Below are 24,549 nucleotides of genomic sequence, written 5' to 3' on the forward strand. Positions count from 1 at the left end.
GTTATCCAAGCGCGCTTCTGTGATTGGATGGTAACCGAATCAAACTATGAGTGATTTAGTAGGGTATATCCCTTATCCAAACTACCCTAGATTGGATCATGGTATTCCTAGAAAAATGGCTTACCCTAGATTGGAGCATTGTTTAAGACCTCTATTAATAATGGAATATTGAATGGGTTGTTTGGGAACCAATGAAACCAATGGTATTTTCCATTACGTGTCTAAGAGCACGCACTGAAGTATAAATCTTCTTCTTCTCTGCCAAAGAAAATTTTAAATTTGCACAGCCAGTGAGGAAAAATCAACAAGAACATGATAGGAGAGTCCAAGTTCATAGGTTTTTTGTTAGATCACAAATATGGAGAATCACCCAAAATAGTATAGGCAGCCCGATGAGGTGGGCGGCCGTTTTACCAAGATTATTATTGACACTCTTCCTCTAAGGCCATAGATAGTTAAAGAGGAAGAAAAATTTTAGTGGTGTCCCCTCAAAGCAAATTTTGAGGGAGGAGGAGGAAAAGGAGCATCAATAACACTTTAGGGGTCCCAACTAAACTACCCTAGAGACGCCCAATAGTGAAACTTATCACAAGCACAAGATATGAAGATTTGGCGAAAGAGATTCTCCCCTCCGTCAATAAAGAGGGAGAAATCTCCTTCGCTTCATTTACATCTAATCAGTGTTCAGTAATGTTGTTTGAAACCAAAAAAGTAAGATCACAAACGGAAAAAGTAAAGCATTCGTCAACCAGTGATGCGGTTTGGACTTCGAACATGTCACATATCGAGCTTTTTAAGGCAGTGGTCGGACCTTTTAGACTGGGGGCTAGCCTGGCCCATTGGTCGCCTTGGTTGTTGGACTGCGGATCCTAGTCCCTAAAACCAACATGATCATCTAATAGCTGAAATTTATAGAGTCAAAACTATTTACCATGACCATATAAGGACCTTTCAACAAAAAAAAAGACCATATAAGGACCAACCAACAATAAGATAACCCTTGAGGTTAATTATTATTACCATTTACCTACACTATTGTGTTTTGTCGGTAAAACCTATGAAGACGGATAAACCCTTGCTATAAATACGGATTGAAGTGACCAACACGATAAACCCCCTCTATTCTCTCTCTCTCTCTCTCTAAAAAGTAGTATCTCACTGATCGAACTCAAGAACCTCGTAAACTTCACCATTTCGTTTCTGTCTGAATCAGATCGTTGAAATGCTCTGATAATGCGTACTTGAGTAAGCTCTTTAATTTCATAGAGGTTTTCATTCTCATCGTCTTATAAGACATCTTGAAATGTCGAATCAGCCTAGTAATCTTGAGTTGATTATAAATTAGGTTAAATCATGAATCTCCACTTGTTTTAGAATAGTTTTGATGTTCAATCATAATGTTTTAATAAATTTGATCTATATTGTTTATAGTTTGAGATTAGAAGTTGCTTTTGGAGATTGCTCACATTTGATTCTACTTGGAATTGCTGGTGGTTTATCCTAAAGGTAATGACCCCCAATTCAGTCCAATAAGTACTCTATATATATGTATGTATCATATTCCCTGTCTTTAAGTTATAGGGTTTAGTAGTTTGGTGTGATGGGTGTGTGAGTTGTACTGACTTAACTTGTCAATGGCATTAGTGGAGATTGTTATTTAGCATTATTATCTCTTCACTTAGGGCGAGTAGAATTCGAATCATGTTGTTTCTAAAACAAAATAGGAATAACGATTAGTTATTGCTTATAATTACTCCTTGTTATCGATCATTGAGCGGATTAAATGTGATTTGGTTCTCATTCATTATATACATTTTGAACGAAATCATTAACGGTAAACTAAAAGTTCATTAATTATTGCTTAATTACTTGTTATCCATCATGGAACGGATGAAATGTGATTGGGTTCTCATCATTATGCGCATTTAGGATGAAACTATAAATGGTAAACTAAAAGTTCACAATCTGTTAGCTCAGATTGGTATATAGGGAATTTTTGCAGATATTGTACATCTTATATATGACCTTCGCAGTGTTCGGCTTAGTTATATCCATATGAGTTTTATAAAATAAGGTGTGAGAATTCTTAGTCTGTTGATATTAAGCTAGCTACAAAAATGACGCCCTATTTTGCCAAATACATAGGTTCTTAGTAATTGGTCCATGTGAGCTCTTAGCTAAATAAATATTACCAATACATAAATAGGAGCTGAATCTTTCGCGAAAGTGGCAACGGAACCAAGACTAGCTGTTATTGTATTTGCTTGTGCTGGTTGATCCTAATATTGCCCATCATTGGAGAGCAATTGAACATCGAAATGCTATAGTTTTTGACTTATTCATTGCGCTCTAGACTCTGGTTGTATGTTCCTTAAATTTTTTTACCCTTTTAGTTGTTTTCCTTACGTTTTCAAGTGTCAAATAGAGCAAGTGGGTTTGTATGGGGATAGATTTATAATCATTCCTCATGTGGCTAGTGTCCGGGTAGCTCAAAATGTATCGCGGTTATAATTGTTTATTTACATCCTACAGATGACTGGACATTTTTACTTCTATCTATAATTCTTTGCAATTCTTTGTTTAGCAGGCGTTGGAATAAATGGATACTTCTAGGCCTCGTCAGAATTCACTTTCTGAATATACAAGTAGCCTTCATGGTGGAAAGCGATCCTCTGTTAATCGAAAGCGACGTAGTTGTAATAAGAAGTGTACCGGTGAAGACAGTGATCAATCAAAACTTGGGACTGCAGTTAGTAAAACCTTAAATGTTGAAGATATTACTCTATGTGTATCTAGCTGCATTCAATCTTTAGATTCGAGTGAGATACGTCATCATGATAAAGGAACCTTGAGGAATGAATCCATAACTGAGGTCATGCCGTCAAATGAATTTACTCAGAAGGTATTAAACTAGACTGTTACTTTTTAATCTCTAGAAAGCAACTCTCATGACTCGTGACCATGGGAATTGTTAAGCTTAGTAGTACAGATTACCATTGCATGAACCCCAGGTTCCTCTTAATACTGTCTGCCTTTGATTTCTCCCTATAACTCTCAATCATTAAATTCGTTCCGTTGGTGAATCTTAACTTGGTAAAATAAGTAACTTTCTGTATCTACGGACTACATGTTGTATCATAGACTTCCTCAGAAGGTGCATGTCAAGGTTTTCCATATTATTCAATGGTAGGTTTACCATTTAATTGGCCAAAATCCTCGAAAATTGTATATCATTACAATACTGGTTTTGAGGCAAAGGATGCTTTTCGAAATAAACAAAATAACCAATTAGATGATATAACCTGATTCTGTTATCATTTCAAATAACTGGACTTGTATTTCCGTTCAAGAGGTCAAGTTAGTGGTTTGACGAGTGTCAGTCGTAATTTTTCCACCGCATGTTAATGTATTTGGGAATTGCCTACGTATTGATGTTCTTGCCTTTAAACTTCCCTTATTTGGTAATAGTATGACCTCAACGAAATAACTTCAAGTATAGGTGGTAGAATCTGTATTTTGTTTTCCTGCACATATCTCTCCCTGCCTGATCTTTTTTGTCTAAAGCGCAGTCCTTAAGGGGTCATTTATAGCGTTTACCGGTTGAGTTGTAACCAGATGCATGATAATTTTATCAGTTTCCTGTTTTGAACTCTTGCCATCATCTTTTATCAAAACTCGAAGTAGATATTGATGTCATAGCAAGACTCAAGGTGGTGATAGTGCGTTATGTTTATTGTTTGTTTGGCTTGTTCAGCTGTCCTCGTTATTTTTCAACGGTATTAACAAAAATCATATGTTGGTTCCTAACTTTAGGTTTTGATACTCCAGACGAGAACCGATCTTTTATGACGCTCTTCCAAAAATGATTATCGAGTAATTTGCTTGTCAATTGATTAGTCTAGTATCATGAAAAGATGCAGATAAAGAGTAATTTTAGTACCAAGTTTGGTAAACAGGTAGTCGGTGTCTAGCTCTGCTTTAGCTTTTTATTTGTCAAGGAAGAAGTAGAACTTTTCATTAACAAGAGACGTGATTCCTGTGAACAAGGCTTAGTGTTGAAAGAACGTGGTAATGCTTTTAATACGCCTTGATACCACTTTGGTTTTGGTTGTGGCTGTTGGAGTGTTTTTCTTTACTTTATCGACATAGTTTCTGAAATTCCGGCTAAAAATATTTCTTCCCGTTTTACTTTGTGGGTTTTTGTCTTGTTTCCTAATGCATATAAGAAATGTCAAGTCTTCGATTTCTTAAATCCTTATAAACTTGTATACAAGAACTTCTGTCTTTGATCTCAGAAGTCCCTTGCGTTAAATGTATGAAGCCCTCTAATTATTATACATTGAGTTATAATTTTATCCTGCTAGTAAGATTGTGTTCGAAGTTAAAATCATGCCAATATCTTGTTTCCGTTTCTATTTTATGTACGCCCCTACCGGACAGACTCCAAAGAAGCTCGTGTCTGCCATGAAAGGTGGTCGTGAAAAAGATGGGAAACCGACACTTCCGGAGAAGCTGAAAGTAAAGTGGGCTCCTAATGTGCGAGACCCACCAACAACATCTCTCTCACACACTGTGAGAAGTCACGAGAACGAACAACCGAATTCCAATTCCAAATCCAACAACAAGAAACATCGAAAACGCAAAAACAAAGGAAAGTCATCTCGTGGGAGCAAGAACAACAATGACAAGAACCAACACTGTAAGTACACGACTTGCAACTCAGAACTAGAACTATCATTTCCTGATTCATCACAGATAACCGATGATAGATTATTTCTAGCTGATCGACTAAATAAGTCAGTCGAGGACATTGTTTTTGTGCAGGACTCGAAATGTGGGAGTAGCTTCCTCATGACATCTCTCACCAGCATGCACATTTCAGTTGCTGAAGCTACCTAGCTAGAATCTGTTTCTTCATGCTAGCTATTTTGTATATAAAAACAAACCCTAATTCAGGAGTATCTGTATATAGTGTTTAAAGTTGGTTTCATGCTTTTTCTTTTCCTCCCAATTGTTATCTTGCATCCTTTTGCCATCTATCTATTTTCATTTGGATGATCTAATGGTTTTTATATTTCTTTCATTTTTTGTTAACGTTCAAATGGTTTTAATAGAGGACCGAAAACCTCACCACCGTTAATCAAACTTAGGCCAACACCATGGACAGCGAAATACAGTATCTTGTGTTCTTTATAGATCGTTCCCTCGATGTACTTAACATTTTTCTTCTTTGTTTCTGTTCCTTTCGTACAAAGCCAGGAGCAATCGGTCATGCTCTCTGCCCAATCGCCTAATCCCGGCTGAAATATGTGGCTTGTCAGGGTTTAGAGAGAAAGTAAATACTCTCTCTCTCTTCAAATTTTGTTCAGACACATAATCCGACTGGAAACACATAATCCGACTGGAATTCGGCGAGGATAGTGGTCGGGCAGAGAGACATTTTCCAAACCAAGAGAGTTATTCATGGTGAAGTAGCAAAAGTTTGGAAACTTTCACAATTAATTTGTTTCTATATATCTATTGAAAATATCAAATTTTAAACATTAATAAAAGATTTTATAGTATTAATGAGGAGATCATTATTTGTGTAGTAGTACTTCGCACATGAAACGAACATGAAGAGATCAATTATATTTCATTATTTATTGTTTTCTATTGTTTGAATCTAACATATCTGAATATGAATCGTGTGATTCAAATATGAGTTCAAACTCAACCCAAGTCATCTATCTAAACGAGTTTCACAAAAACAAACATTTTAAAATCTAAATCGACCTGGTAATGAATGATTCTAGAATATCTTCATCTACTTAGGTCAAGACTTTTGGTCCTTGGTTAGTGAAGTACTAGAAGCAGAAGAAAATTAATTCCTTCTTCATATCTTTGAAAGTGGTAAAAAATGGTATCCTGGTAAAGAAAAGATTCTACCCAATTTCTTGGTAATTACTATTCATTTTATCTGTTTGGTAAACTCATTAACTTCACACCCACCAAAATACTTTATATAAACAACTTATTCTCCCATCTCAATTCTCATTCTCAACACAAATCCTTCTCTTACTTTTTCTCTCTCTCTGTCTCTAGGTTTTGGGGATTAAGATGTCGAGTCAAAGAACAAAGGTGAGTCGTCACCAGAGAAGGGCATCACAATCCACATTCATACTTCCTGAGGACTTAGCTAGCTTTGATGCTACTAATTTGCTTGATAACTCCATTAATGGAGTTAAGGGTAGCTCTGAATCAAACCCAAAAGTATCTCAATCACCTGATCTCCCTCCTCCTCTTCCTTCTTCCAAGAAGGGTTTTCAAGAAAATGTTGTCATGATGAAATCGAAAGATTCAGTAGCAGCACTTCTTGATTGATTGGTTGAGTGAAAAATTGTCCTTTTCTTTATTTAATTTATTTTACCTACTTATCCAATATATATGTGTGTTGGAATTAATTAAGAGAAAAGTAATTTAGTTTTACTTTGTAATGGAAATAAAGAAAAGTTTAATGAAGAGAATTTTCACTTCTATGTGGGTTTTTATTATTTTCATCTTATGCTTTGATTGGGGGTGTTTTATTTTGATTTTTTTTTTGTTGAAATTTGATTAAAATTGAACATATAAATTCTTATATGATTCTTGTGTCCATTTAATATTGCACCCTAGACCTAATCACGTTTGCTTGATCTGGCGGCACTAATTGTGTTGTTTATAAAAGTTGTTTATAGATATCGGTTTTATTGTATTGTTTCTAAAATGTTTAACAACAAAAAACGAAAGAATTTATGTTTTATCATATACCCTAATCCTCAAGGGTCCATTATAAAAAATGAAAAAAAAACTGTTCTTATGTTTGCTTATATCCAAGTTCCAACCATTATTTAATATGTATTTTATTTAGTTTTTGTGCAGACAAAATCACAAATGTTGATAAAAAAAACATTTTTCAGTGGTGTTTCAAATCTTTAGTTTCAACTTTCACAAGCATAACTCTATTTAGGGTCTACAGGTTCATAAGATAAAATTAAATAATATTCCAGACATTAAGAATGACTTCATTTCAAATATTATATATAGCCGTCCTTACCGTTGCAAAAGAGAATAATTATTTAATTGAATTTATAATCAAAAAGTTCACTCCAAAATAAATCTCTAAAAGAGAAGGAAGAAACAATTAATTAACATCAAAAGAATTTACAAAATTATGGAGGTTGATAGTTAAAAATTAGTAATTTTTGAAATAGTATAACAGCCATTTTTTTCTTACTATACACCTGCTTTGTGGATGATTTGGTAAAAACCTAATCTATAATTTTGTCTCAAAGAATTATTGAGTCAATGTTGAAAAAGTTTATAGGAGTATTTAGCAAACACTCAATTGCCATGGTCAAAGAATAGTAATGAACATCATGAATAAAGATTTCTGTTTTTTTTCCCTAATGACTTGCTTCTTTGCTTTTCTCCTTTTTCAGAGTAACCCTTTTCAAGAATGATTTTTGAATTTCTTCACTTTAGACCTAATATATCCTCAACAAATTCATTTTGCACGCGTTACAAAATCTAAAAACGTTCACAACAGCTTCCTTAAGCTGAATTTATCGAAATTTCACTACCGATTTAATAGGTGCAAGGAAAAAAATACACTTAAGGGATACTTTCACTTTTATTTAATCTTAATATATCTTTTTGTCCATGTTAAAGGGATTTCATTACAAACCCACCTATATCCAACTATTATAACTAAACCAAATTAGTATTACGACTAACAAAAAGACATTTCTCAAAAAGAAGTGAGATCTTACTTCAAAAAATTTGTATCGAATAACCTGTGCATGTAGGTCAGAAATAGTTATATCGAACACGTTATACGTTTTTGCAGATAAAACAAAAACATGTTGTCTAAGTTGAGTTACCCAACGTCATTACAAATTTGAGCAAATACAATATGTGTGTTGATTGCGAGTAATAACACAAAATCTGATAAAATACTACTAGGTATATGGAGAGTCCTATTAAACTTCATTTACAAGAAGCAAAAAGGGTGTTGAAATATTTGAAACGAATTAATGAGGTTAAAATATTTGAAACGAATTAATGAGGTTGAAATTGTCTACGGGGAGAGAAGAGACCAGGGGCGGACCCACGTTGGGGCCTATGGGGTCACGTGCCCCCATGGCCCCAAGCCGAAAGTGGTTGTAACCCCAAAATTTCGAACTTATTTCCTTAAAATAAAGGTAATTGCACAAAATTAGCAGCAAAGAGGACTTGGTCGGGTGGTAGTATCTTTAGGTGCACGCGTAAGAGGTCATGGCTTCGAGCCCCTCTGTCCTCTTTTCCTACGTTTTTCCTTAAGTAATTTGTTTTAGCTGACTTTAAATACACCGCGTTTAAGTATTCATGGCGCCCATCTAAAGGCAGATTGCCTTTAGAAGGTAGAAATTGAGCGCTAATAACATGTCGTGCTAAAATTACTTATTTGTTTTTGCCTCTATCATTTTGACACCTCAATTTTTCTTTGTAATTCCTATTATCTGATTAAATTTTCCTTCGTTCTTATTCTTTGCAAATTCAAGTTTGCTCATCTATTCTCTAGTTGAATTATCTGTATTTCCATAGTTCCAATTAGTCCCCTTTAACCTTCATTTTTGTGTTTATTTTCTTGCAATATTCTTTTTGAATTCACTCTTATTTCTCTCTTCCTTCTTCCTTAATCTTTACACAATTATTCAAATCTTGCGGCTTAATTAATTCGTATATATTCGTTTTTATATAACTTAACATTAATTATTCAAATCTCGCGGCTTAATTAATTAAGAGTGTTGTTATTACATACATGGACTTTTAGTATGAACTAATTCCGTTTTGGCCCCCGATTTGTGACCAACTGGCCGTTTTAGCCCCCATAAGTGTCCGGCAGTTCGTTTTGGCCCCAAAAAATTCCTAAATGGCCCCAACTTTTTTTAAACCTCCCAATTCTACCCCCATGGCATTTCTGTAATTATTTTTTTTCTTTTTCTTTGTCCAACTCATCTAACAATTACCACATCACTCTGTCCACCTCACCCTTCTTCTCCGGCGAAAAGGTTGCCGGCCGGAATAAAAAATTCCGGCCGGCCACCTTTACTAAAAAAAAAAAAAAAAAAAATTCCTTCCTTTCTCTCTCCTCTTCTTCTTCTTCCTTTCTCTCTCCTCTCTCCCCTTTCTCTCTCTCTCTCCCCTTTCTCTCTCTCTCTCTCCCCTTTCTCTCTCTCTCCTACCTCTCATTTCTCTCTCTAAAACCTCCGGCGAAGGGGATTCCTTCGCCGGAGGAGATCTGCAACAGACCCTCGAGGGTCTGTTGCAGATCTTCTTCAACAGACCCCCGAGGGTCTGTTGAAGATCTGCTTCAACAGACCCTCGGGGGTCTGTTGAAGATCTGCTTCAACAGACCCTCGGGGGTCTGTTGCAGATCTGCTTCAACAGACCCCCGAGGGTCTGTTGAAGATCTGCTTCAACAGACCCTCGGGGGTCTGTTGAAGATCTGCTTCAACAGACCCTCGGGGGTCTGTTGAAGATCTGCTTCAACAGACCCTCGGGGGTCTGTTGAAGATCTGCTTCAACAGACCCTCGGGGGTCTGTTGCAGATCTGCTTCAACAGACCCCCGAGGGTCTGTTGAAGCAGGCCTCCGGCGAAGGAAACCCCTTCGCCGGAGGTTTTAGAGAGATAAATGAGAAAGGAGAGAGAGAGAGAAGAAGAAGAAGAAGGGGAAGAGAGAGAAAGAGAAAGAAAGAGAAAGAAGAAGAGAGAGAAAGAAGAAGAGGAGAGAGAAAGAAGGAGATACAAATTTTTTTTTTTTTTTTATGTTAAAGGTGACCGGCCGGAATTTTTATTCCGGCCGGTCACCATCCGCCGGAGAAGAAGGGTGAGGTGGAGAGGAGGTGGTGAGATGGAGGAGAGATAAGGTGAAGTGGATGATAAAGAAAGGGGTGATGTGGCTTTTTTTTTGTTTTTATCCTTTTTCAGAAATAATTCTGTTTTGGCCCCCGAGGATAATTTCGTCAAAAATTTGGCCCTTGGGGCCAAAACGAACTGCCGGACACTTATGGGGGCTAAAACGGCCAGTTGGTCACAAATCGGGGGCCAAAACGGAATTAACCCTATTTTTTAATAATTTACTTATTATTATTTTCGCTAAAAGTTTTTAGTGATGTTCGATAATGTGTCATTGTTGATAATTTTTTTTTTACTGTTTGATATAATCAAATGTGCCCCCACAAAGAAAATTTTCTGGGTCCGCCACTGGAAGAGACGATGAACTTGTGCTTACACTGACAACGACTATGCAAGAAACTTAAAGGGCAGATAGGGCACTACAGGTTTCCTTTTCTTATTAAGTTTACGAGTAATTTCATGATCCTCAAGGAAGCCACTAGTTGTAATTCCATCTACCACAAAAGCATAATATATTGTTGCAGCGTCACATGCATGCGGAGTACGTAGTACGGTTGCAAAAATGTGTTGGAAAGTTGGTTATGAATCAAAATAGTCAGTTTTGTGCACTGTGGGGATCAAGGATACTTCCATGGAGAAATATATCCAAGAATTAGGCCAAACAGGCAAAACATTAAAGTTTATTAGAAGCTTGATCTAAAATTTCCAAAAAATCAACTTTTTATGATTATATAGGCAACAATATAATCCACCAAAAGGGGGATTATTCAGAGCGGGTTCAATTATGGCAAAATATCTTTTTATTAAAAAACAGTTTCAGAAGGTTCAATTGTATGAAATGAATTTATAGATCCACATTTTTATCAACATCATGAAATTGTGTACGGTGAACAAAAAAAGTGAAAAGCTTATACAATCTTATTTCCAAACAATAACAATTTTTGATAGAAAACTGACCAGAGGCTCTCATGTTGAATCATAGAAGATTCATCTTGACAAGAAATCATTTACATGATAAACTATCTATCACAACTACAAGAATTATAGCTCAGTTAGGTAGAGCACCTAGTTTACACTAGTGGGTTCTTTCACTCACTTTTTTTCTTCGAATAACGTTTTATGAAACTCTTTGACCCAAGCTATTGGAGTATCCTACTTTCTTGCAATTCACATGGTTCAATAAGCAATTGAGTGAGATTTTGAATAAAGAACAAATGTTTCTCTCGATTCTTAGTCATTACATATGTTCATTTAATACGTGATGATACAATAATTCTTAATTAGATAACTTTTTTGTTAAGCCTATCAATAGATATCCGAATATTCGACATCCGATTCGCATCGGTATTCGAAATTTCGGATATCGGATACGGATTCGGATATTCCTTATCGGATAGGGATTCGGATATTCCTTATCGGATATCGGATACGGATACACTAATATTCGATCCGATAAATATCCGTATCCGATAAGTAACATAAAAAAATAATAAAATTTAAATTTATTCATAATAATATATAAAATGTATGGTTGAGATTTATTATCAGATATTATCCGATATCCGTTAATATTATCGGATTCGGATATTGATTTATAATATCCGTCGGATAATTATCGGATACGGATATTCGGATAGCTTATCGGATATGGATATACCTATATCCGATCCGATAAGCTACCGTTTACAGCCCTACTTTTTGTTAAGTTTGGGGCCTTTACACCAGTGGGATATTTCACTCACATTTTTTCTACCAAGAACGTATTATGAAACTTTTTGACCCCCAAATTTAGAGTATCCTACTTTCTTGCGATTTAAAGGTTCAACAAGCAATCGAGTGGGATTTTGAACAAAGGATAAATGTTTCTCTGTATTTTAGGTTGTTACATATTTTCATTGAATAAGTGATGATCAAAAGGTTCTTAACCGAAGTATTTTTGGGCTGGGCTTGGGGGCTTTATTAAATCTTGGTGGTTTCTCCTCCGTACACATCTTCTCTTTGTTTCCCGAGCCTCTAGTGAGTTACATACAGAGTTAGAAAAGATCAAACATTTGATGGTTTCATCATACATAATAGCGTTGCGACAACTCTTGGATAGGTGCCCTTCCATCAAAATTTTCGACGAATGAATTCTCTTCCCCTTCCCCCAATAGAGGGGATAAAGCGGGAAGAAAAATTACTATTTCTTTTTTGTTTTAAGGTCACTGGAGAAGGTTGCCGACATGCCGTCACGTACAACAAAAAGAATAGGTGAGGTAGAGGGAGTATACGGTTGGATGATGTAGAGTGAGGGACTGATATGAAGGAGAAAAAAAGAGATTAAGGTGGATGAATGAAAAAAACAAGATTACAAGGTACTTTTGGAAGGAAAAAATGAATCTTCAGAGCTAAAACGATATGCTTGACACTTATATGGCCAAAATAGACCAATGGTATCAAATTCGGGGTCTAAACAAAATTCACCCTAATTTCTTTTCAATAGATCGGGTCAAGGAACCATTCTTCACCCATTTACAATATCATCAGCTAAAATTGTTGGAAAGTTTGGGTGCTTCTAAAGGCACCAGACCAAAAGGTTGTTAGTGGGCGAGCTCTATTAGCAACAGACCCAGCAATTATTTTCTCTGTTAGCACCGTCCTAATCTGTAAGCACCCGGACTCATCTAACCAAACCCTAACCTCCATCCACATCTCAGAATTTGAAAACAAATTTGGGAAAAAATCTTCATTTTCTTCCTCTAAACCTCAAAACCGAACCTCCGTCAATCTCCTCACTTAATCTCTCATATTCTCACTTGTTTTTGTCAACTCTTTCACTAAATCAGTCCTTTTACTCTCTAAGATAAAGAATCAACGAACATTTAGTGAAGACGAAGTAAAAATCAAGCTCGATTTGCTCCTTTAAGGTTGGTTCAAAAACACAAAAATTTTCTGATTTTCTCGAATTAATTTGTTGTTTGATTGGTTATGGACCTCAATAGAATAGTATAACATGTTTAAAAATGTGGTGTACTATAATTTCGAACATATTTAGAGGGTTTTATGTCAAGATTTTATCCCCCATGAGTCTGTCCTAGTTCACTGGTGTTGTTGTTACGGCTCGAACAGACTGGTCCAGTCCGTCCCGGTCTTCTTGGTCACGGACTACCATATCCGTGACCTTTAAGGCCATAATGGGTAGGGTAATCCGTGACGGACTGAAACGTCACAGACTACCCTGTCAGTGACTTCTTATTTTTTTTTCTAATCGAAAGATTTCACTCGCTCTAATCTTCATTATATGTTGTCTTTATTTATTATGGCATCACATGTTCCTCCAACTACGAGCGAAAGAGGTGGTAAGCAACAACGAACAAGATGGAAGAAGAATGAATTGGACTTCCTTTTGTTTTGGAAGAAGAAGATTGAAGAAGCAAACGAAGGTGAACGTCACCCACATAAAAAACCGGTACTTATAGAGAACTCGGGTCAATGACCAGCCTCTTGGCCCGGTGTCTTTAGAAGCACCCGGAAAGCTTTCATCCAACTAATGTTATTGGCGCCCGTTGCACCTCCTTTGATTTGACAAATCTAGTTTGATTTTATTTAGATACAAATGTCGCAAATCGGTGGAATTTGGACCGAATCCATCGATTTGAGTTGTATTTAGTTGTAGTGGTAGTGTTCAACCACAAAATCAATTCGAATCAATCGAATTTGGAATTGGTGGGCTCGAGTCCACCATTTCAAATCGAAGAGAAAAGGAAGTGTCAATAACAGTGAGGCGCCAATAAAGGAGAGGCACAAAAGATACTATCATCAGGTGGTGTGAAGTAATGAAGAAGATGGATGTGTTTAATGGTGATGGTGGTAGATCTGCGATTCATAGTTGGTGGTGTTGTATTTTGTGGTGAGGTGTTTTCGTGGCGGTGGTGGTGGTGCGAAGAGAGGCATAAGAAGGATGTGTCTCTATATAATCTCTATAAGAAGGATGTATCTCTATATAATCTCCATTTAGTTGGACGACGACGGTTTTTCCGGTGACGAAAGCGGTTCTCCAATAACGGAGGCGATTTTCCGGTGACGACGACGATTTTCTGATGATAGCGTCGACGGTTCTTTTATTATTATTATAGTATTTGTCATACCTTTAGGGTCTCTTTTCACGATCTTTAGGATCTTTTTGTCAACCTTTAGGGTCTTTCTTCTCGATCTTTAGGATCAACGTGTTTGTGTCTAGTCCAAATTTTTTTTCCTTTATGAAGCACTTTTTTGCATTTAAAAGTATTTAACTCTAATGAAGTTTTCAGAAGAGAGAAATAAGAATTATCGTTCATGTAATATCGTGATTTTATCACTTATGAATGGAAGCCCTTATAAAACTTCTGAAAATTGGTTGGTGAAGCTTACCCACCATAAAAGTACGTCAACAAATATTACATAAAATGAATACTATACTGGCAAAAGATGCTGCTGCTATGCTGCAGCTGCACGTCTCCATCTCCATCTTAAAGATATAACCAATAACTTTATTCTTTTCACCTTAAAAGGGTAAATTACAATCCACTATTCCCTTAAAAGTTTGATGGCAACTCTCGTAATTATACAATACCTTTTATACATTTACGTAACTATCTCTTATCCAAAAGCAAATACTCAAACCCCCGATTCAACTCACCATCTCGTAAAGCAACCAGTTTCACACCGCATAAATGACGTGGCATTTTTTAATTCGTTCGGTGTAACTTTTCACGGTTGTCACCGAATGACTGAATCATGATATTTTGAAAGGAAGCCACCGAAAGACGAAAGACTCTCTCTTCCCTTTTTACTCATCGGAGGTCTCTCTATCTCTCTCACTTTATCTTCTCTCTCTCTCTCTACTTTGCCCTAGATTTTCTCATCTCCTTGGATCGCTCTTCTCCGATCATCTTCCTTGAAAAAATGGTTTGTTTTTCTTCCTTTATACTCTAATTCGCCCTATTTTTAGCTTAAAGAACCTTAGCTTAATCTGTACGCTTAGGGTTTAGATTCATTTTCTATACTTATTTTGGTTTGTCATCCAGGTTATTAGCTTTTACTGAGTTTTACTACTTGTTCTTAGTTTTTGATCGGTTTCTGTTATTGAATGAATTTGATCATCGGAGTTTCCGGTAAAATCGGGGAGATTTTTCTCGGTTTCTTTTGATTTAACATGTGATTAGGTTATAGATCTGATTATGTGTGTTTGATGATTGATTTGTGAATCTCCTTTTAGGTATTTGGTAATCCTATCTGGTGTTACTGGATTTGAGTAATTGAGCGCTTTACTTTGGATTTATATTAGGAATCAGAACTTTGTTAGTGAAGTAGATCAGTAGATCATTTTGTATGAAGTAATGAAATCTGTTGATTCTCTACTTAAGAATGGAATTTGGAGATATGACTTCAAAGTTTTTGATATTGATGATGGTTATAGTTGTTGATTCTCCTTTTGTAGTTAAATGTGATGCCAACTTTAGGGTTTTTCTCTGTAATAGTTGTCCATTTTCGTGGTGATGGTGGTTGTTGATTAAGCTAAAGAAGAATCTTATATGATAGTATTGATCAGAGTTCTTGATGTTTTAATTGATTTCATGAGTTTTGATGATTGTTATTATTGTAACTTGAATATATAGGCAAATGCGGCATCTGGGTTTTCTGTTCACGACGATTGCAAGCTTAGGTTCTTGGAACTAAAAGCTAAGAGGACTCATCGTTTCATAGTTTTCAAGATCGAGGAGAAAATGAAACAAGTTATTGTTGAAAAGCTTGGCGAACCAGGTGAAAGCTACGAGGATTTCACTGCATCTCTTCCTGAGAATGAATGTCGCTATGCTGTTTATGATTTCGACTTTGTAACAGCAGAGAATTGCCAGAAAAGCAGGATCTTCTTCATCGCATGGTTTTCATCTGATAATCTTTATATTCGTTCCTTATTAACTTCGATTCTCTCTAACCCTTTGAAATCGATAGTAATACTATTAAGTTTTTTCTGTTTGAAAGGTCACCTGATACATCGAGGGTGAGAAGCAAGATGATTTACGCAAGTTCAAAGGACAGATTCAAGAGAGAACTAGACGGAATTCAGGTGGAGTTGCAAGCAACTGATCCAACTGAGATGGATCTTGATGTTATTAAAAGCCGAGTAAATTGAGTAGTATATGGAGGCAAGATGATTTCTCCATAGTTTCTGCATTTCTTGGCTAGGTATGATATGGGTTTGTTATTCAAGTTTTACTGCACAATCTTCTATTACTAAAACAACAATAACAGTGATTTCAACTATAATGTGTGATGTTATTTTCGAATCTTATGTGATGGGTATCTTGTATTCTTATATACAAGTTAAATGTAACAGTTTGTTTGGGGTAGTAGACAGTAGTTTCGTTTACCCCTTTTATCTTATTTGGCTTGATATCAGTTATTTTGCTCCCCTTTCTTCTATTCAATTAGACTGGATTGTTCTTTTCTAAGATAAGTCTGTACGTCTCTCAATTCTTGTGTTTGACCCAAAACCGGCCTAACCTAGGAGATAAGGCGATTCTGGCTGAAACACACTTCAGTTGGTTTGCATCTCTGGCTGAGGAGATCAGTTTTTGAATCTTACTATTTCATATCACATATATCTTGATGTCTCCCTTGATTAACTGATCTCTCGAGGATAAATACTTCAACTCGTAGTATGTTGTAATTAAAAAAATGAGAAAAGTTCTGTTTCGATGAAAAAAAAAAGTAAGGTCAGAAATTGGGTTTAGTTAGGAAAATATAGTCTGCAAGAAGATAAGGAAGCCGAAAATCTCAGCTGACCCAAATGGGAAAACAAGATGGATGGACTGAGCCAAAAACCTTGGTGGGAGTGGTAAAACCTTGGTGGGAGTGGTAAAAGGTTCAGTTTTCCACTTGGGTTTGAGGCACTTTGACAATTCAAAAAAATAAAAATAAAGATGGATGGACTGATATAGAAAAAAGTGCAGGAACCAATAGAGTGTTGACCCTGAAGTTTTGGCTGTTAGACCCTGAAGTCTTGGCTGTTGATTTTGTTTCCTGTGACAAATTGGTCTTGACTTTTGAGGGTCCTGTGGAGTCATGGCCCATATGGTCTGGGCAGTAATGGGGCTGGGCCAGTGTCCTGATTCGCAGTAGTCTTTTATCGTAGAAGAGTCAACTACCATGATGTGAAGAGTAATATAAGAACATAGTCCAAAATATGTGAGATTGATGAAATGAACATTAACTTGTAAATGTTCCATGTGCTCTCACATCTCTAGGGTTAGTCTTTTGAACTTGTAGAAGCATAGAAAAAAAAAAGTCAATAATCAAAGAAGAGTAGGCTAAAAGATACAGTAGAGGCGTTTTAAGATAGCTTAGCTGCAATTGAAGCAATGATGTTGGTAATGAAATCTTAATTTTCGTAACTTGGGAATGTAACCATATCAGGGCTAAGTGCATTGTTCTCTATGGAAGAAAAATTTGTCCAAGTAATATTAACTGCAACTAGCACTAGGTTCCAGATTTTCATATGAGCTTTTATACAATCGATAATCATGCACCCCAATCGAAATTCCGTGTATAATTTTATTTTTATAAAAAATCATTAATTTTTTCACAGTTATTTTTCAAATGGCCTCTCACTTCGTGATCATTTTCTTGTATGACTCCCTAGTTTATGCTAAATTCACAAATAGTGTTTATCGTTTCAGAAATTGTGATGTTTAGATAGAAACTAATTACAATCGACGAATTACTCGAATTATTTGCAGCTAACTGCGACCAGATCTTACAACGAGTTATATCAAAGAGTGTCGACTCGATCGGGAGATATGACTTGAAGAAATTAAATAAAAAGAGTCAGATTAGATCCGCCTAAATTTGCTCAAAAGGGTCCAACTAAGAGCCAGACAAGGATGATAGGGGCCAGGCCAAGTGCTCAGGCCACCTATGGGCCAAAATAGGTGATCGGGCACATGGCTCAAGTCATGCCAAAGCTGGCTCTATTGGCCCGGGCAATGGCATGGGTCGGCCAATGCAAGTCCCATGGGAATGGGATTGCCTAAACCAACCACTATTGGTTGTCTTGGGCATCCCACTCAGAATAAGATTCTGAGTTTTTTTTGTTTTTGTGGTCTTTCCAGAATCCTATATTGAATAGAATTCCCCTATAACGACTCCCGCTAGAACAAAAATGTGTATGAAAAATTCTCACTAGATTTGTATCTTTTATTACATCAAGCAGAAGATAGAAATATAATTAGTCCCAACTATTTATCTAGTCTAACAGAAGAATTAGTCCTCCATCTTATTGGTTGTAGAAGCTCCTAGCTGACTTGAAAGATGAGAGATTAAGTAGATTGCTCGGGTGTCTCAAGACTCAAGTAGAGGAACTGCACAAGAGGGGTTCTCGGTCTTCTAGAGAAAACAATCAATTTAGTCCGCGGGAAACGATTTAAGGTATATCTTTAACTTTACTAGTTCATCTTTAGTTGAGATCTTGGGCAACTTAACGTTAGATGTAGATACGTCTGAGATTCCACTTAGAACATTAAGAGACTCCATAACCCTACAGGTTTTGACCATGAACAAGTTTGTTCCTTTCGAGATTTCACTTCAGTGTTGGCATAAGACGGGAGATATCAGTGACAATGATATCAAAACCTAGTAAAGAAAGTCACAATCCTATTTGAAGGGTTTTCATAGGGTATCTCATACACCTAATTGTCTAGTGTTGTTAGCGGAATCTCAAACATCTCTATGTTTAACACTAGTTTCCAGGATCTATACATGAACATACCAATGAACTAGATTGGAAATAAGATTACCTCTTAATCGCTTTCCCACGAACTAAATCCTGACCAGTATTCGGAAGATAAGAGCTCCAAGTGTAGCTCCTCTACTTGAGACACCGAGTAATGACTTGAACTCCCTCTTTTCAGTCAGCTAGGACCTTCTTGAAGGTTGAGATGAAGAACTCCTTCTTCTTGACTAGATACTTGAGAAAACTTCTTTTCTCTCTCTCTCTGAGATGTATATTCTGAAACTCTTTCAGTTAACTCTCAGACCTCTTTTTCTGGATCTCTTTCTTTAGGTTGTATAATTAGGTATATATAGAAATCCCTAGAAGAGGTATTAGACTCAAACTAGGATTCCTAAAACCTAATTATAAGGCAACACCCAAAATACCCTCTTTAGGGTTACTTGGAGTGGCCGGCCAACATAGCCCTTTATGGGCTTCCTTGGCCGGCCCACTTAGGGCCTAACCGGCCATGTTATGGCCGGCCCCTTGCCTTGGTCGGCCATCACATGGCCGGCCCACCTAAAGCCTTTCCGGGCCTCCCTTTCGGGCCCGGACATGTTTGTATCTCTTCGGACTTCTCTGAATTAATCTGGACTTACCAATAATGGATCCAATCCACTTATTTGTCATTCTCCTTCTAGTCAATTCTCTCCTTTCAAATCATTACTCTGATGTGTAACCCTTGTAGGATCCGGTCTATGTTAGCCGCGGATTACCGAAGTTATCCGACGATCGTAGTTGGCTTCTAACTAAGCATTACGACCCCTAATTGGACCGGACTAATGATCTTCCGAGTAAGGTCATTAAGATCCTATTCGCCAAATTGTACGCATTGCAACCTTGGTCGAAGGACACTCTTTCGGAAGGATATCATTCCTTCAGACCGAGGCAATATATCCTTCACTATTGGTCTTCAACCATAACCTATTTCAGTTGCTTTCTTGCCGGAGAAATTGAAGAGATGAGTATAGAGATTAGGAATTGTTGGACAGACATGTGGAGAAGGTTAATGAAGTAGAGATTAATGACAAATTTTCGAGGAATTTGACAAGGACGAGAGGACAAGGCTAAACCAAAGTTTATAAGTGCATTAATCCATTGTCTTGTTGAATTAATAGGACCGAACCATATGTTTAGCTCAATTACTGGTGATTCTGAAGTTCATCTCTCTCAAGGGTGTAGATCGACACTCTCTAATCCCCTTCTCTCTAAATCTTCCAAAGTTCAAATCTTTCTTCAATATTCCCGTTTTTGTTGTTTTCGAGTTTTTGAGTAGGAGATTATAGTTTGTGGGGAGGGGGATTGGGACTGGTTTCATTGGTTAAAAAATAGAAGATAGAAAAAAGATAAAGGATGAAGAGAGAGAATGGTGGTTGTGGCAGAGGGGCGAGAGGAACAAGATGATGAGATGAGAGAAAGAAAAAAAAGGAAAAAACAAAAAAAATAAAAAATGAAAAATAAAAAAACAAAATAAAAAAAAATAAAGAAGGGTATCGTAAGAAAGTGAAAAGTTGATTTTCGAGTCATTGCATTGAAATGACAAAAATAAAGACACTTGGATATTTAACATAAATTAGGAGGTCAGGTTGGAAACTGGTCATCATTTAATATATATATATATATATATATACCATTTTTTATTGCGTATGAGTAATTTGTGGTGCTAATATCGCTTGGAGGTTCTTAATAATACTCATATACAGATGCCCGACTATTTTACTCAGGCTCGCTTCCACTCTTTGGCCTCCCGCAGGCTAAGCCAGTCTGAGCGCTCTCGGACTAGCTTGAACAACATAGACTCAAACTATAGTTCGAGTGCTTTCGGGGAGTGCCAAGGGTGAAACCGAGCCTGAACAAGAAAAGTAGGGGTGACTGTAGTCTGTAGAGGGAGGACACCTAAAAGTTACACCGAACGTGCTCGGACTGGCTTGAACAACATAGACTCAAACTAGTCGTGGGTGCTTTCGGAGAGTGCCAAGGGTGAAGGCGAGCGTGAACAAAAAGAAAAAGTAGGGGCGCCTTCAGAGGGAGGACACTTAAAAGTTACCTCAAAACGTGCCAATATAGCAAACAAAAAGTCAAATATTATTTTTATTCCGTAAATACCCTTAAGTACTCCTTGGTTAAGCACCCAAAATGACCTAACTTTTCTCTGTCAAAACAACAAAACACCAGGGGTATATATGAGAAACAATAAGCTCCATTATTAATTTACAAAGTGTTTACTTAAAAAAAAACAGAAACGATTCTTTCGGTTTGTTTGTTTTTGACAGTAACGGTTAGGTAAAGTTTAGTTCTTTTTAGTTCTTCCTGTTTAGTGTGTCGGTGATTTGCCAGAGAGAATCCAGAGCGAGAGATTTTCAACTCTCTCTCTCTCTTCTTTCTCTCTCTCTCTAGATTTCTTCATCGATCTAATTTTCCCCTTTCGTTTCTTAATCGAATTCGATTCAGATCGGAATCAATGGCGGCATCTCGACGTCTTCAAACCCTACAATCACAACCAGGTAATAAAACTTGTGTAGATTGTTCACAGAAAAACCCTCAATGGGCTTCAGTTTCATATGGAATTTTCATGTGTCTTGAGTGTTCTGGTAAGCATCGAGGTCTTGGTGTTCACATAAGTTTCGTTCGATCTGTTACAATGGATTCTTGGTCTGAGATCCAACTCAAGAAGATGGAAGCTGGAGGTAATGAACAACTTAATAAGTTTTTCTCTTTATATGGAATCCCTAAAGAAACTGATATTATTGCTAAGTATAATTCAAATGCTGCTGGAGTTTATCGAGACAAAATTCAAACCCTATCTGAAGGTCGTTCATGGAGGGAACCACCTGTTGTTAAGGAAACAGTAGGGATCGGGAAAAAGAAGCCACCGATTTCACAAAGTGGTGGTGGTGGTGGTGGTGTTGGTAGGAATGGTAATTTGGGGAGTAATGGAGGAGGAGGAGGATGGGATAGTTGGGATAATGATGATGATTTTAGTTCGTCAGATTTGAGAAGGAATCAATCAACAGGGGATTTTAGGGTTAATGGTAGTGGTGGTAATGGTAGATCTGGTCCGGCAAGATCCATGTCTACAGATAATATGTATACAAGATCCCAATTGGAATCTTCTGCTGCAAATAAAGAGAGTTTTTTTAGTAGAAAAATGGCAGAAAATGAATCTAAACCAGAAGGGCTTCCTCCTTCTCAAGGAGGAAAGTATGTTGGATTTGGATCGAATCCTCAGCCGAATCAGCAGAGGAGAAATCCACAAGGGGATGTGCTTACTGAAACAGTTTCTGTTGTTTCTCAGGTAAATATTTTCCCATCTCTATTGTTGTTGCGAGTAACTAAGAAATTCATCTATGTTTTTATTGATATCTTATCCGGAAGGCCCTGCAAATTTGTTCACATGATGTATAGATTGTATTCTAGTTGTGAAATGTTTTAGATTAAGATCTATTGGAGAATATTAAGATCTATTGAAGAATTAGAAGCCATTGTATTAGAATACCGAGATTTCTCTGTCGATATAATTGAAATGTTTCATGTTTCACTGAGACAGCTTATATGGTTCAACTATTCAAATAGTTAAAATTTCGAGAGAGATAATAACTAAATGGGTGGCTCCAAAAAATCCTTGCAAATCTTTCTTGGCTATGGATGTCCGAGAGGTCGAGAGGACATATCCAACTATGAAACGTTGGTAACCGAGTTCTTATTAACCTAACTAATCTCAGAACCATAGTATTTCCAAGTACCCTTTCTCACCTTGCTAGTTGGTCAGTATTTACAGCTGTTTCCTTGTGCATATATCACTGATTCACCGGAATGATTACAAGGGGCGGGAGAATGATTCAACGACCCACTACCCAGACCAGGCAAACGAGTTTTTCTTTTGGGTCTCCGTGTCTAATATCTTTCGGAAAGGAGATAATCCACCTATTGGGGATCGGTAGACTCCACACTTACATTTTCTCAAAGTTCGCTTCATTATCTCCTGCTATTGTGTTGTAGTAAGCCTTACTCAACAGGATCCGCTGCAAGCTCATAAGTATGGCATAGGTGTTGCTTTTATGTTTTTTTTTTGTTTCTTTAATTTAAATTTATTTGGTTGTGCATGTATACAAGTCACTATATGACTCCGTTCATGTGTAGACAAGGTAGGATTTGTCTGGCGGGCCATTGTTTTCTTTTGCAACTTGACCAGACAGCTATTTGTTTTTGTAGGGTTTAGGTAGGCTGTCTCTTGTTGCATCTTCTGCTGCGAACTTAGTCCAAGCTGGAACCAGAGACATCACTTCTAAGGTATCTCTTGATTCTGTCCTCTTATTATATTCTTCACTGTTTTGACGTCGGTTGCCTATTCATATTGATTATGGACTTACCCGAGTAAATTCTTGATGGTTATCATGTACAAATTCACATTTGTATCAATTGTTAAACGGGTTTGAAAAATTTGTGCTAGAATTTTTTTCTAACAGAAGGTGATTTCCGTCAATTTCTTACCGTATGACATCCACTAGGGAAGTAGTTAATATGTCATGCTTGTTTAGACTGTAACGCCTCACCGTGAAAGGGTTTTGCTTGGTAAATGACAAGTTTAGCTCCCTGTGTAGTAATTCTACCATTCACCACTACTATTGTTATTTATCAGATGGTTAATCAGACTTGTCAAAAATCCAAGACCTTGTTATGCATAAATTCTTCCAAGAAAGTGTAAACGTTAAATTTAAGTTTTTCAACACTTATTGATACGCGGAGAACAATGTTGATTCAAAGGATAACTTCAGTTTCTTTGTAATGTTGATACAAGAAAATGAACAAGCGAACCCTTTTGCAGGTGATAGATGGTGGCTATGACTACAATGTAAACGAAACAGTAAATGTTGTAACAACAAAAACTACTGAGATTGGGCAGAAGACATGGGGAATAATGAAGGGAGTCCTCGCAATTGCTTCACAGAAAGTTGAGGAGTTGACCAAGGAAGGAAACAACTGGCCAAGAAATGATGTCTTCGATAAGAACGGTTCCTATCAGGAGTTTGGGAAAGAAACGAAAGGACAAAACTCTTCTTTTAGTGCTAACTCATCGTCGAATAAACAATTCGACTCCCAAAACTCTTCATTTAGTGCTAACTCATCGTCGAATAAACAATTAGACTCCCAAAACTCTTTTAGCTCTTGGGATGATTGGGGAAGCAGTCACAACAACAATAACCACAAAGAAGAACCAAAGAAAACAGAAGCAGCCCATACTGGAGATAGCTGGGGAGGATGGGACGATTGATGGTTAAGAATTTTTTTTTATGAGAGCTCATTCGACAAGCGTCTGGGAGTGGCCAAAATGGCGGATCGGATACCCTTGGGGACGGGTGGTGGCTTTGTATAAGGTCAGTTTTCTTTAGTTGTTTTCTCTTCATTAGTGAACGAAAAAGATATTAAAGACAAACAGTTCAAAAGGTAATAATTGTCAAAAGAGAAGAAGGAATTATGATTTATTGTTCGATTGTGTTTGGAAAATTTAATGTGTAACTAAACTTAATTTTTAATTGTCAATTATATTTTGTTTCTCTGTTTATTATTATTATTCTAGTCTGGTTTAGCAACTTAAACTGATCTGTCAATTATAATTGCAGTAGAGTGACCACCAGCCTGGTTATGTCCCTTCCATGTGATTCTCAATACATCTTTCCATGTTATTCTGAAAATATCATATTGTAGAAAAAAAATGAACAAGTTTGTAGCATCACACTAGTTAAGGATGATTTGCGACCAGCTTCTTAACACTGAGTTTGTAACGTATAGAAGGCGTGTACCAGTTTCCAAATCATTGCTCAAACTCTGAGGTGAAACT

The 24,549-nt window shown here is 36.9% G+C and overlaps 3 protein-coding genes across 5 annotated transcripts; all 3 read left to right on the forward strand.

Annotated features, from left to right (window-relative positions):
- The first annotated feature begins 1,037 nt into the window (after positions 1 to 1,037).
- LOC147558428 (uncharacterized) lies at positions 1,038 to 5,058 on the forward strand. 2 transcript variants are annotated; one of them, XM_086660079.1, is made up of 5 exons: positions 1,038 to 1,245; positions 1,432 to 1,506; positions 2,588 to 2,902; positions 4,441 to 4,699; positions 4,825 to 5,058. In XM_086660079.1, coding segments are annotated over exons 3-5 (564 nt in total). In that variant the 5' UTR covers positions 1,038 to 1,245; positions 1,432 to 1,506; positions 2,588 to 2,599; the 3' UTR covers positions 4,827 to 5,058. The 2 variants fall into 2 exon arrangements, with proteins under 2 accessions (XP_086516205.1, XP_086516206.1); XM_086660080.1 differs by lacking the exon at positions 1,038 to 1,245 and having other exon boundaries at positions 1,445 to 1,506; positions 2,585 to 2,902.
- A 9,543-nt stretch (positions 5,059 to 14,601) lies between these two features.
- On the forward strand, positions 14,602 to 16,339 carry LOC147558429 (actin-depolymerizing factor 1). The gene is made up of 3 exons (XM_086660081.1): positions 14,602 to 14,845; positions 15,556 to 15,821; positions 15,923 to 16,339. Exons 1-3 carry the CDS (start codon positions 14,843 to 14,845, stop codon positions 16,071 to 16,073), a joined length of 420 nt encoding a protein of 139 aa, XP_086516207.1. The 5' UTR covers positions 14,602 to 14,842; the 3' UTR covers positions 16,074 to 16,339.
- A 4,584-nt stretch (positions 16,340 to 20,923) lies between these two features.
- Positions 20,924 to 24,273, forward strand: LOC147558430 (ADP-ribosylation factor GTPase-activating protein AGD7-like). Of its 2 annotated transcripts, XM_086660091.1 has the most exons (4): positions 20,949 to 22,005; positions 22,923 to 23,000; positions 23,536 to 23,773; positions 23,826 to 24,273. In XM_086660091.1, the coding sequence occupies exons 1-4, from the start codon at positions 21,172 to 21,174 to the stop codon at positions 23,852 to 23,854; spliced, it is 1,179 nt and encodes a 392-aa protein (XP_086516217.1). In that variant the 5' UTR covers positions 20,949 to 21,171; the 3' UTR covers positions 23,855 to 24,273. The 2 variants fall into 2 exon arrangements, with proteins under 2 accessions (XP_086516216.1, XP_086516217.1); XM_086660090.1 differs by having other exon boundaries at positions 20,924 to 22,005; positions 23,536 to 24,273.
- The last annotated feature ends 276 nt before the right edge of the window (positions 24,274 to 24,549 follow it).

Source organism: Eschscholzia californica, unplaced genomic scaffold (assembly GCF_041429995.1).
Source record: "Eschscholzia californica isolate CP2 unplaced genomic scaffold, dmEscCali1.0.p SCAF_2, whole genome shotgun sequence".
Classification (NCBI taxonomy): Eukaryota; Viridiplantae; Streptophyta; class Magnoliopsida; order Ranunculales; family Papaveraceae; genus Eschscholzia; species Eschscholzia californica.